The sequence below is a fragment of the Pavona decussata genome, unplaced genomic scaffold, assembly GCF_977016875.1.
Source record: "Pavona decussata unplaced genomic scaffold, jaPavDecu1.1 SCAFFOLD_140, whole genome shotgun sequence".
Lineage (NCBI taxonomy): Eukaryota > Metazoa > Cnidaria > Anthozoa > Scleractinia > Agariciidae > Pavona > Pavona decussata.
The window spans coordinates 77,505-90,625 of NW_028145553.1; the positions used below are offsets into that span (position 1 = coordinate 77,505).

Genomic DNA, 13,121 nt, shown 5'->3' on the forward strand with positions numbered 1-13,121 from the left:
ATGTGAAACGCATGTGAATGATGGTGTTTTTGCTGTGATGCAAGAATTTCACATGGTTTTTGATGTGAAATAGTGTGTGAAATTCCATGTGAAAACAGAAACTTGCTTTGCTTTAAAAATGTATGAATTTGTATGTGAAATTGCATATGAAAAAGCATGTGAAAAGGATAACATTCTTCACATGTTTTTCACACACAATTTACATACTCTTCATATACTCTTCACATGCCGCTATTTCATATGCATGTGAAATAAGCATGTGAAACATGTGTGAAATGATGTGAAAATCATATGAAAAATGTGTGAAATTAACCTGGTTTTCACATGGTTTTTCACATAACTTTTCACACGTTTGCTTCTGGTAGTGTGTGGTCCTACCATGGTTATCCTCCATCTTGAGCTGAGTAACCGCGTTCCCATGGAATACTAACCGCAAGTGCGTCTCCCGCTCCACTGGACCGGAAGCGCGTTTCCGAACGTCTCAGTTGCGCTAATAGGCCTTATCATGGTTTTCGACGCCATTTTGACGAGTAGGCAAACAGGCTCGAAATAACATTCATTTGTTTGTATGGAAATCCGATGTCAAATAATTTTCAGAAAACATTGCTTCTGAAAAATTCATGAATTGGATACTTTTGGTACTAGGAAGAGGATTTTAGGAAAAAAATTGGAGGGACGTAGCAGTGCCAGTAAGCGTCCAGTCGTGTTTTGAACTTTCCATACATTTCCCTGTATTTTTCCCACGAACTATTCTTAGTAGCAGTTCACGGCTGGTTTGCTATAGAGACAAATGTATGGATGTACTCGGGATTGAAGAACCTCACAATCATTACAGCAACTTTCATAATAGAAAGCCTAGGCTTCATTTCTTTTGCTCTAACGATCGCGTGGTTGTAATTCCGAGAAGGAGGGATTTAACACTCGTTTTTTTGCTAGTTGATAATTAAATAAAAACCCATCAGCGCAACTGAGACGTTTGGAAACACACTTCCGGTCCAGTGGAGCAGGAAACGCACTTCCGGTCAGTATCCCATGGGAACGCAGTCACTCAGCTCAAGATGGTGGATGACCATGGTAGGACCACAGGAAGGAATTAAATTTCACTTGAGGTATGAAATAATGTATTTTTCGCTATTTAATTTTTTTTGTACTAATACTTGGAAGTCTTCGTTTTCGAGTTGTTGGGGTCTTAAGGTCTTATGGTCTTTGTTTTAGAGGTCTTCGTTTTCGAGACACCTCAATTTAATGTAGCACTGAACAGCAACTCGACAGATACATGTAGGTGGCATGAAACTGCAACAAACCCAGGGCTTCTTTTACTATTGACAGTGCATGTATGTTCAAGATAATTAGCTGATTAAAAATGCCCTTTTATTAGGAATTTGTCTTTCATATACTTAAATTCCTTAATCTCCGTGTATCCAGGGAAAAAAGCGTTAGACTAAAATAACAGCCAAAAGACCAGTGACTTCAGGGACATGCATAGAACAGTCAAGGAACATAATATTCTATTTTGTGACTTCAGGGACATGCATAGAACAGTCAAGAAACATAATATTCTATTTTAGTTTTCAGAGGATGCAGAATATGAGAGTGACTCTATTTAAACAAAAGAAAAAAGAACTAAAAAGGATTGGAATGGTTTACTTAGGAGTAAAAGATCAGCTTAGAAAATCTAAATGCAATTACATTACTATTCTTGTCTAGCTTAAAAAATTTATGATCCACTGAATAGGTATAATTTTGTTTTAAGGGAGAGGCGTGTTCACAGCAAAGTCATTTTCAAAGGGTGATTTCCTTCTTGAGTACAAAGGGGAGCTTGTGTCAGAGAATGAGGGGTATCAAAGAGAAGAGTCATATGAGGCAGAACTAGGAAGCTTTCTCTTCTTTTTTAAGGATGGATCCAAATCTTTGTGGTAAGTTATATAGGGTTAAATGTAATTTAACTTAGTTAACGACTTGGAGCAAGTTTGCTCCGTGGTGGCGTGGCGTGGCGTGGCGTGGCGTAGCGAGGCGTTAGCGTTTATTGGCGTATAGTTTGAGCACGGGTAGCACATTAGCGTGTGGGCATTTGTTGTTACATTATTGTTTGGGGCCTGGTTCAGGTCTGCAGGCAGTTGCGTGGCCAGCGGTATTCTCTTGCAGTTTAGGCGTGCTCCTTTGCACGTGCTCGGAAATTTACTCTACTCAGCGTTTTTCGTGGCGTGGCTAGTTTATCGCGTTTTGTTGGGCTTTTCTTTCCCTCCCTTCCCTCCCAGTAGTGTTACCTTGTTATTGTTGGGGATTGGTGTTGGGGGTTGGTTAGGGTTAGGGTTAGTTCGTTGTCTTATGTACTTATTATTTTTCCACTGAGCTTTTTGTCTCAGTGTGACGGGTGCTAGGGTTGGGGCTGGGTTGCGGGCGGGGCTCGTGGCTGGGTTGTGGGTAGGGCAGGCTTATGGGGTGTTCTACCTACCTGGGTTTGCGTTGGCGGTACCAGCCCCTGGCTCCTGGGCACCCAACCTCCATTTGCGACATAGGCGTTAATTTAACATAATAATTATAATACTGTAGAACCTCACCAACTCTTATCCTCAAAGAAAACAAAAAAAAAAAGGTGTTAGGGCTTGTGGGGGAGTCTCTCTCACGACCACTGCACACAGATCAACCTGAATGATTACAATTCACCAACCAATGAAAACAGGTTTTATTAAAGGTTGTTTTAATCACGGACATTGGCTGAGGTCACACTAGACAGTTAAATCCTGATTTTCCCAATTTTGAACTATGTTAAATCACAATTTAGCGAAGTCTGTGTGCGACCTCTTAAATAGCTGTTTGGAGACCCCGATGAAAATTAATGCCTTTGCGGCAGAGTTGAAAGCCATTAAACCCTGTTCTAAATCACCTTTAATTTGAAAGTACCATTTATCATTCGATTGATCTACATGTAACTCTCCATCAGCATCCATCCCAACCAAAATTTCTGAATTAGGCAAATGGTAATTATTATCTGTATGCTACTAGATCTCTCTGGTGCGACCTCGGCCATACTAAATGTATTTTGAATGTTATTTGTTTTTGTAATGCTAGTCATGTATTGATTGAAATAATTGGAGGTTAAAAATTATCTAGTGCCATTTGTTTACATCTCAGCAAAGCTTGTGAGGACCTTGTTAGGTATAATGTTTTTTGCATACGACACAACAAAAGAAAAAAAAAACAGAAATGAGAGTCACCTTACCATAAGTACACTTTTACAAGAAACAAATTGGGATTACTATTTTCCAATAATTGTGACATTGATTTTTGTGGATTTTTAAGCCTTGACGCAACATTCTCTGATGGACTTGGAAGACTTGTCAATGATGATCCATTATATAAAGCAAATTGTGCCATGAAGAAAATTAAAGGAGGAAACAAAGTGTACCTTGTCCTTTGTGCACTTCGAAATATTGAGAAAGGTGAAGAATTGCGCTATGACTATGGAGTTAAAGATCTTCCCTGGCGGCAGCTAAAAGGTATAATAATGGTAACCCGGCCAATTGATAATAACCTTGCTTTGGGTGGTTGGTGCAATACTTAACAGCATTGAGGCAGCTATTTTCTACACCTGTGTGTTTTTGTTTCAGTTTAATGGACCCCCACTATTAGCTCTCAGGCCGTCTGCACCATTGGCCCACCTATCAAAGATTTTTTTGTTTGTTGTCTTTTTCAGGGGCATTCATGGCCTCTGGGTCTGCCAAAAAAGATATTTCGTGAACCATTTTTTACAGTGCGACAACTCTTAGTGTAGCCACCCATCAAACTGTTTTGACAAGTTAAAAGTCAGAGCTAGAGCACAAATTTGTTTTGTTGGCAAATGCAATTCAATCGTTTTGTTGTGATGTCCTTTAACGGTGAAAGCTAGGAGGCATACAAATGAAAGGCATCTGTGCTCACTGATTGGCTAACTTCATTTGTGAAAAAGGTTTGTTGGGAGGCTACACTTAGGTGTGTGATACTGAAATGCAGAAAGGAATGTCACATTAATGATCCTCCTAGCATACCAGTTCACTTCTTTTGAACTCTTTTTTTCTGTGAATAGATAAAAAAGAAGTGCCAGTCAATAGTGAATCTGTGGCGTGTACAGCAAAGAATGGCAGTCACAAAGGTAGAGGATAAAATTAATTGATGATGTAAAATAAGCACTTGTGCTGACCTTGCTAAAAGTGTCAGGAAAATGGGCTAAGTCTCCATACTAATCTTAAGTCAATACAGGGTACAAAACAACTTTAATTTTCCAGTGTGCCCTTCAGGCAATCTGTAGCCAGGCCGTACTAGCCCGGGAGTAATTTTCACTAGCCCAAAAAGTTATCGGAAGTAAGACATCAAAGAATTTTCATTTGCCTGTTGGGCAAGTGAAGTATACAATCCACTAGTCCCACCGGCAGTAGAAATCCACTATCCTCTGGCTATCATATCTGTGTTAACACTGCTCTGGCAACTTCTGTAATAAATGTTTCTCTTACTTTTTGCATTAACATCACTGGGTTTAGATATACAAAACTCACTGTAGTTCTTGCTCAGTGAAGAAAAAATAATCATTTTAATGCACATTTTGAACCATTTTTTACAGTGCGACAACTGTCAGTGTAGCCACCCATCAAACTGTTTTGACAAGTTAAAAGTCAGAGCTAGAGCACAAATTCGTTTTGTTGGCAAATGCAATTCAATCGTTTTGTTGTGATGTCCTTTAACGGTGAAAGCTAGGAGGCATACAAATGAAAGACATCTGTGCTCACTGATTGGCTAACTTCATTTGTGAAAAAGGTTTGTTGGGAGGCTTATACACTTAGGTGTGTGATACTGAAATGCAGAAAGGAATGTCACATTAATGATCCTACTAGCGTACCAGTTCACTTCTTTTTAACTCTTTTTTTCTGTGAATAGATAAAGAAGAAGTGCCAGTCAATTGTGAATCTGTGGCGTGTACAGCAAAGAATGGCAGTCACAAAGGTAGAGGATAAAATTAATTGATGATGTAAAATAAGCACTTGTGCTGACCTTGCTAAAAGTGTCAGGAAAATGGGCTAAGTCTCCATACTAATCTTAAGTCAATACAGGGTACAAAACAACTTTAATTTTCCAGTGTGCCCTTCAGGCAATCTGTAGCCATGCAGGCCGTACTAGCCCAGGAGTAATTTTCACTAGCCCAAAAAGTTATCGGAAGTAAGACATCAAAGAATTTTCATTTGCCTGTTGGGCAAGTGAAGTATACAATCCACTAGTCCCACCGGCAGTAGAAATCCACTATCCTCTGGCTATCATATCTGTGTTAACACTGCTCTGGCAACTTCTGTAATAAATGTTTCTTTTACTTTTTGCATTATCATCACTTGTTTTAGATATACAAAACTCACTGTAGTTCTTGCTCAGTGAAGAAAAAATAATCATCTTAATGCACATTTTGAACCATTTTTTACAGTGCGACAACTCTCAGTGTAGCCACCCATCAAACTGTTTTGACAAGTTAAAAGTCAGGGCTAGAGCACTGTCGTGTATTACATGAAGTAGCAACCTAGGCCGAGATTATTATGGGATTAGAGTAATAAAGAGAGCACATGGTTGACTAGTTGTGTGTCTTTCTCTGGGCTAGTTTCACGGCTAGCGTTCCTCTAATTTATGTATTAAGAGGATACGACATTGGCGACGAGGATAAGTACGGCACAAGATGTCTTCGAGCGAAAATGGCGTTTCAAATTCGATTCCTAAGTTCGATTGTCACTCGGATCCAGCCACGTTGGGACCACGATGGAAGCGATGGTTAACTTCTTTTGAACTGTTCGCGGATGGCAAAGGTCTTATTATCACCGAGGGTACAAATGCAGCCACGAAACAACGGAGAAGAGCTATGTTACTCCATTTCGCAGGCCCCGATGTACAAGAAATCTTCTCTACTCTCGCGGACACCGGCGAAGCAACCGATTACGCAGCAGCTGTAACAGCGTTGAATGGGTATTTTCTTCCTAAAGTCAACTCTGCTTTCGCTCGCCAGAAATTTCATCGACTCCAACAAAAGGAAGGTGAGACTGTTTTGCAGTTTGTAACTCGATTAAGGAAAGAAGGAAAGGACTGCAATTTTGGTGCAGACTTTGACAACCAGTTAAGAGACGCTGTCCTGTGCAAATGTAGGTCAGACTATGTGAGACGTAAATTGCTTGAGGAAAGGGAAGAGCTAACCCTTGCCCGTACGTTAGCACTCGCAGAACAGTGTGAAAGTGTAGAGCACCAAATGTCTCAGCTCAGTATGAGTGAACCGAGTAAAGTAGATGCAAACAGGGTTTATGAGAAAGCTGGGAGACCCAAGAGTAAACAAAGGAGTAAAGGGAACAAGGGCAGAGAAATTCATTGCTATCGTTGTGGGTCAACTGGTCATCTGGGCGGAGATTCAAAATGCCCTGCTAGAGGCCAAACTTGTAGAAAATGTAAAGGGAAAGACCATTTTGCTAGTGTCTGCAAAACCAAAACAAAGAAACCAGGAGTTAACCAAATCCAAGAAGAACCACAAGCCAGTGGGGAGCAAGTTGATTATGCTTTCAGAGTTACGGATAGAGTCCAGTCAAACATGCTTAAGTTGTCTGTAGGTGGGGTAGAATTAGAGATGCTGGTGGACTCTGGAGCCACCAATAACATTGTTGATGAAGAAACTTGGGAGCAATTGAAAGCTAAAAGGATTAAGTGCAAGTCTGAAGCTGCCCCTGTTGACAGGAAACTATATGCTTATGCATCTAACAAGCCCCTCCCAGTAAAAGGTTGTTTTATCTGTGAAGTGGTGGTTGGCCAAGGGAAAGCTCAAGCTGAATTCCTAGTTATTAAAGGAAAGGGAGTACCACTCCTTGGCAAGGATACTGCAATGAAGCTGGGTGTGTTGAAAATAGGTGTCGACATCGCTACGGTTGTTGAAACCAAGCAGATACTGCAGCAAAAATTCCCAGAAGTGTTTGGTGGAATTGGAAAGCTGAAATCTAAACAAGTCACATTACACATAGATCCAGTAGTGAAACCAGTAGCCCAGCCGCTGAGGCGAATTCCCTTCAATTTGCAAGATAAGGTGGAGAGAAAGGTTCAAGAATTGTTAGACTGTGACATCATAGAAGAGGTCGATGGGCCAATGCCATGGGTGAACCCAGTAGTAATCATTCCGAAGGCGGACGGTGATATTCGTCTCTGCATTGATATGAGGAGAGCAAATGAAGCAATAATACGGGGTCGATACCCCATACCAACCGTAGATGAGTTGCTGCACAACATGAATGGCTCCAAAGTTTTTAGCAAGTTAGATTTAAAGTGGGGATATCATCAGCTGGAACTTAGTCCCGAGTCACGCCAGATAACCACCTTTGTGACACACAAAGGCTTGTACAGGTATAAGCGCCTTTTGTTTGGTGTGAGTTCAGCAAGTGAGCAGTACCAACATGAGATATCTACCGCCTTGGCTGGAATAGAGGGAGTCGACAATATCTCTGACGACATCATTGTACATGGCCCAGACCAGACAACTCATGACCAGCGCCTTCACAAAACTATGCAACGTCTCAGACAGCATGGTTTGACCCTCAATGTTGACAAATGCCTGTTCAACGTGGACAGATTGGTTTTTATGGGCATTCTCCTCTCTGAAAAAGGAATTGGCCCAACAGAGGAAAGAGTAAGAGCTCTGCAGGAGACAAGAGAGCCAACGACGGTCAGCGAAGTACGAAGCTTCCTGGGATTGGCTAACTACAGCAGCAGATTTATTCCTCATTTTGCCACACTCTCAGAACCACTGAGGCAACTAACCAGGAAAGATGTCCCATTCCATTTTGGAGCTGAGCAAAAAGCTGCTTTTGAGTCATTAAAGCAAAGCATGGCTGAAGCAGGAACACTTGCATACTTCGACAAGAATGCACCAAGCAAAGTCATCGCAGACGCGAGTACTGTTGGCCTTGGAGCCGTGTTAGTGCAAAGCCAGGATGGAGCATGGGTGCCAATTTGCTATGCAAGCCGCAGCCTCACAGAGTGTGAACGCAAATACTCCCAAACTGAAAAGGAGGCCCTTGCTCTTGTTTGGGCATGCGAGAGATTCCATGCATACATCTATGGAATGAGGTTTGATCTGGTAACCGACCACAAACCGTTGGAAGTCATCTATGGTCCCCGTTCCAAACCTTCAGCCCGAATTGAACGATGGGTAATCCGTCTACAACCGTACAACTTCCGCATTGTGTATGCTCCAGGGCAAAGCAACATAGCTGACCCTCTCTCCCGTTTGTTAAGTCGGAACAAAGCAACGAGTTATGAACATGGAGCAGAAGAATATGTCCGATTTGCAGCCATCAGTGCTACACCCGCAGCCCTAACTACAAGAGAAGTTGAAGAAGCATCTGCAGTGGACGAAGAGTTGATAGCTCTGAGAGAAGCAGTTAAAACTGGTCGATTTGAGAAATGCAAGGCTTATTCACCAGCCGCAGGTGAACTGTGTGTGATCGGGCAACTAGTCCTAAGAGGTACCCGTATTGTACTGCCAAGCAAGCTAAGGTCTCAAGCAATTGCCTTAGCCCATGAGGGACATTTGGGAATCGTAGGAACAAAGCAAAACTTGAGAAGCAAAGTATGGTGGCCTTGTATGGATAAGGCAGCAGAGAAATTTTGCAAGTCTTGTTATGGATGTCAACTGGTGACACGTCCAGACCCACCGGAGCCATTGAGGTCTACGACATTACCAGAGGGACCTTGGCAAGATCTGGCCATAGATCTTCTAGGACCACTCCCATCTGGACACTCAATACTAGTTGTTGTTGACTACTATAGCCGTTACTATGAGTATGCGATCATGACATCCACTACCACTGTGAAAGTAATCGACAACCTAGAAGAGATTTTCAGTCGCCACGGTCTTCCCACAACTATCAAGTCTGACAATGGACCACAGTTCCGCTCAGAAGAGTTTCGGGAGTACTGTAAGCAGAATGGAATTGTGCATCTCAAGACTACACCCAAATGGCCCCAGGCTAATGGAGAAGTTGAAAGGCAAAATTCCTCCTTAATGAAGAGAATTCGCATTGCTCAAGCTGAAAGCTTGGACTGGAAGAAGGAGTTAAGAAGATATGTGACCAAGTACCGAGGTATTGACCATGCAACTACCGGCAAAAGCCCTGCCGAACTGTTGTTCAATCGGAAGATAAAGGGGAAGCTGCCAGAACTACATGCTGATTATCGTCCAGATTTGGAAATCCGTGACAGGGATGCAGAGGTCAAAGCAAAGACCAAAGCGCATGCCGATAAGTTTATGAATGCGAGACCGTCTGATGTTCAAGTTGGTGACCAAGTACTTGTGAGGCAAGAGAAGAAGGATAAGTTCTCCACACCATTTAATCCATCACCATTCCAAGTTGTAAGCAAGACAGGCAACAGTGTCGTGGTAGAATCCCAGGGTGGGACCCAGTACTCAAGAAATACTTCCCATGTAAAGAAGTTTGTGTCAGAGACCCCTATGTCTGCAAGCAAAGCACCATCTGCTGTTCCAGGCGAATCTGCAGTAGGAGACACATCCTCAGTACCTACCACAATACCAAGTCAAGCTACATATGAATTGACACCAGTGGCACCCGCCACACCATCAAGTATACCTTTGACCAGGATTACACCATTAACCCGAGCAAGTATGAAGAATGAAAATGAGGCAGTTCCACTCCATAAGGATGTTGTAGTTGATCAAGCAACAGTGCCTAGTACCCCAGCAAGACCGAGTTATGAAAGACCTCAGAGACAGAGGACACTGCCACAGAAATACAAAGACTTTGTTATGGAATAGTGGACTAGTCACTTATGAGTTTACCAAGTCGTTAAAGCCAAAGACTAAGTATTTGTTAAGGACACTCATCGAGAGAAAAGATACTGTTTGAACTTACTAACCTTGTTAAGTCATTAGTTGCGTAAGAGTCTTCGTCTTTGAATTTCATTTAAATACGTTTTGTTTCTGATTAGGTTTAGAGGACTGTTACTCCTTGTTTCCTTTAAGAAAAGGAGGGATGTCGTGTATTACATGAAGTAGCAACCTAGGCCGAGATTATTATGGGATTAGAGTAATAAAGAGAGCACATGGTTGACTAGTTGTGTGTCTTTCTCTGGGCTAGTTTCACGGCTAGCGTTCCTCTAATTTATGTATTAAGAGGATACGACAAGCACAAATTCATTTTGTTGGCAAATGCAATTCTATTGTTTGTTGTGATGTCCTTTAACGGTAAAAGCTAGGAGGCATACAAATGAAAGACATCTGTGCTCACTGATTGGCTAACTTCATTTGTGAAAAAGGTTTGTTGGGAGGCTACACTTAGGTGTGTGATACTGAAATGCAGAAAGGAATGTCACATTAATGATCCTCCTAGCATACCAGTTCACTTCTTTTTAACTCTTTTTTTTCTGTGCATAGATAAAGAATTAGTGCCAGTCAATTGTGAATCTGTGGCGTGTACAGCAAAGAATGGCAGTCACAAAGGTAGAGGATAAAATTAATTGATGATGTAAAATAAGCACTTGTGCTGACCTTGCTAAAAGTGTCAGGAAAATGGGCTAAGTCTCCATACTAATCTTAAGTCAATACAGGGTACAAAACAACTTTAATTTTCCAGTGTGCCCTTCAGGCAATCTGTAGCCAGGCCGTACTAGCCCGGGAGTAATTTTTACTAGCCCAAAAAGTTATCGGAAGTAAGACATCAAAGAATTTTCATTTGCCTGTTGGGCAAGTGAAGTGTACAATCCACTAGTCCCACCGGCAGTAGAAATCCACTATCCTCTGGCCATCATATCTGTGTTAACACTGCTCTGGCAACTTCTGTAATAAATGTTTCTTTTACTTTTTGCATTAACATCACTGGTTTTAGATATACAAAACTCACTGTAGTTCTTGCTCAGTGAAGAAAAAATAATCATTTTAATGCACATTTTGAACCATTTTTTACAGTACGACAACTGTCAGTGTAGCCACCCATCAAACTGTTTTGACAAGTTAAAAGTCAGGGCTAGAGCACAAATTCGTTTTGTTGGCAAATGCAATTCAATCGTTTTGTTGTGATGTCCTTTAACGGTGAACGCTAGGAGGCATACAGATGAAAAACATCTGTGCTTACTGATTGGCTAACTTCATTTGTAAATCAAAGGCTCCTGTGAGCCAACTCGTGAATGCAGATGACACATAGTAATTGAAATTTAGACGGCTACGGAAACTTCCTCAAAAGCTAAAAGAAATTATATCTTTGCCCGATTATGTAACGAAAAATGACCATTCTTGTACTATTAAAATGATTGTCAAATTATTCTGTACAGATTGAATAAGCCGATTATTCTGATGCGCCGATTAAAAAAAATCACGTGTTTTTTTTATTCAAAGTTCATAGGAGCACGCCATGTGCAGCTACGTCATGCAAATTCGTGTCCCCGAACGAGATTGCCGATAGTCCGGGGCTACTGGATTTCGCGATCGGGCTAGTGGATTCTAACCATCACTTGCCCGATGGGCAAGTGAAGTTTTTTTGGGAATTAAAATTACAAAATTACTGTAGGGCAAGCCGATCTCACAAAGGGAAATATGTTCAACAAAGTGTCGCATTACATTTCATGCCCGACATAAATGCGTGAAATTTTTCCTTTGGAGTTCAGTCCACGCAATCCTCAAGTAAAAATAATGAACTATGACGAGCTCTTGCTAAATAAGAATTATTTATCGACCGCGTCCTTTTGCTTTCCCATAAATTTCCAGTTGTAAATTTCGAAAATGAAACATTTTTTCCCTGTGAACCCTCTATGAAAGCTGACAAGATCTTAAAGTGTTCATTTCACCAGAAATTTGCATAATTTTGTCTATGACGTCAATGATGCGTGACATGGCACGTTCCGCTTTCGCGTGAAAACTGACAAATTAAATTATTTTTTAATTAAATTATTTCTAAATTAAATCATTTTTAATTCTTGAAGAAACCGCACTTTGTAGAAAAAAACGAAGAAAACCTATAACTTTGCTCAGATTCAATGAAAAATCTCCATTCTTACACTGAAATGATTGTCAAATTATTCTCTACAGAATGAATGAGAGAATTCTGACGCGTCATGAAAAAAAATTTTCACGTTTTTTTTTTTTCACTAATTGAGTTTACGACCCCGGACTTTCTGAAAAACTGAAAAAACTTGTAACTTTGCTCAGATTGAACGAAAAATCTCCATTCTTGCACTAAATGATCGTCAAATTATTCTCTACATATTGAATAAGAATTTCCTGATGCGCCGTGAACAATAAATGTTCGCGTGTTTTTCCCACTAATTGAATTTGAAACTCACGCACTGCGCACGCGCGAAAGTTAACGACAAAACCGACCGACTGATCGACCAAGTCGAAAGCCAGCTATCGCTATAACTCGTTCATTGCGCTACGCGCATTCACGAGTTAAAAAGGTTTGTTGGGAGGCTACACTTAGGTGTGTGATACTGAAATGCAGAAAGGAATGTCACATTAATGATCCTCCTAGCATACCAGTTCACTTCTTTTTAACTCTTTTTTTTCTGTGAATAGATAAAGAAGAAGTGCCAGTCAATGGTGAATCTGTGGCGTGTACAGCAAAGAATGGCATTCACAAAGGTAGAGGATAAAATTAATTGATGATGTAAAATAAGCACTTGTGCTGACCTTGCTAAAAGTGTCAGGAAAATGGGCTAAGTCTCCATACTAATCTTAAGTCAATACAGGGTACAAAACAACTTTAATTTTCCAGTGTGCCCTTCAGGCAATCTGTAGCCATGCAGGCCGTACTAGCCTGGGAGTAATTTTCACTAGCCCAAAAAGTTATCGGAATTAAAACATCAAAGAATTTTCATTTGCCTGTTAGGCAAGTGAAGTATACAATCCACTAGTCCCACCGGCAGTAGAAATCCACTATCCTCTGGCTATCATATCTGTGTTAAAACTGCTCTGGCAACTTCTGTAAGAAATGTTTCTTTTACTTTTTGCATTAACATCACTTGTTTTAGATATACAAAACTCACTGTAGTTCTTGCTCAGTGAAGAAAAAATAATTATCTTAATGCACATTTTTAACCATTTTTTACAGTGCGACAACTCTCAGTGTAGC

The 13,121-nt window shown here is 40.9% G+C and overlaps 1 protein-coding gene across 50 annotated transcripts in view; it reads left to right on the forward strand.

The window, feature by feature from the left end:
- The window catches only part of LOC146466769 (uncharacterized), a 45,245-nt gene that overhangs the window by 13,833 nt on the left and 18,291 nt on the right, over window positions 1-13,121 (forward strand). For 26 of the 50 annotated variants that reach the window (XM_085126560.1, XM_085126561.1, XM_085126558.1 and 23 more), the window contains 6 exons: window positions 1,754-1,916; window positions 3,304-3,500; window positions 4,067-4,132; window positions 4,912-4,977; window positions 10,433-10,498; window positions 12,566-12,631. In XM_085126560.1, the coding sequence (XP_084982686.1) occupies window positions 1,754-1,916; window positions 3,304-3,500; window positions 4,067-4,132; window positions 4,912-4,977; window positions 10,433-10,498; window positions 12,566-12,631 (624 nt within the window). The remainder of the gene's footprint in view (window positions 1-1,753; window positions 1,917-3,303; window positions 3,501-4,066; window positions 4,133-4,911; window positions 4,978-10,432; window positions 10,499-12,565; window positions 12,632-13,121) is intronic. The other 24 variants (XM_085126553.1, XM_085126571.1, XM_085126581.1 and 21 more) reach the window with 12 other exon arrangements.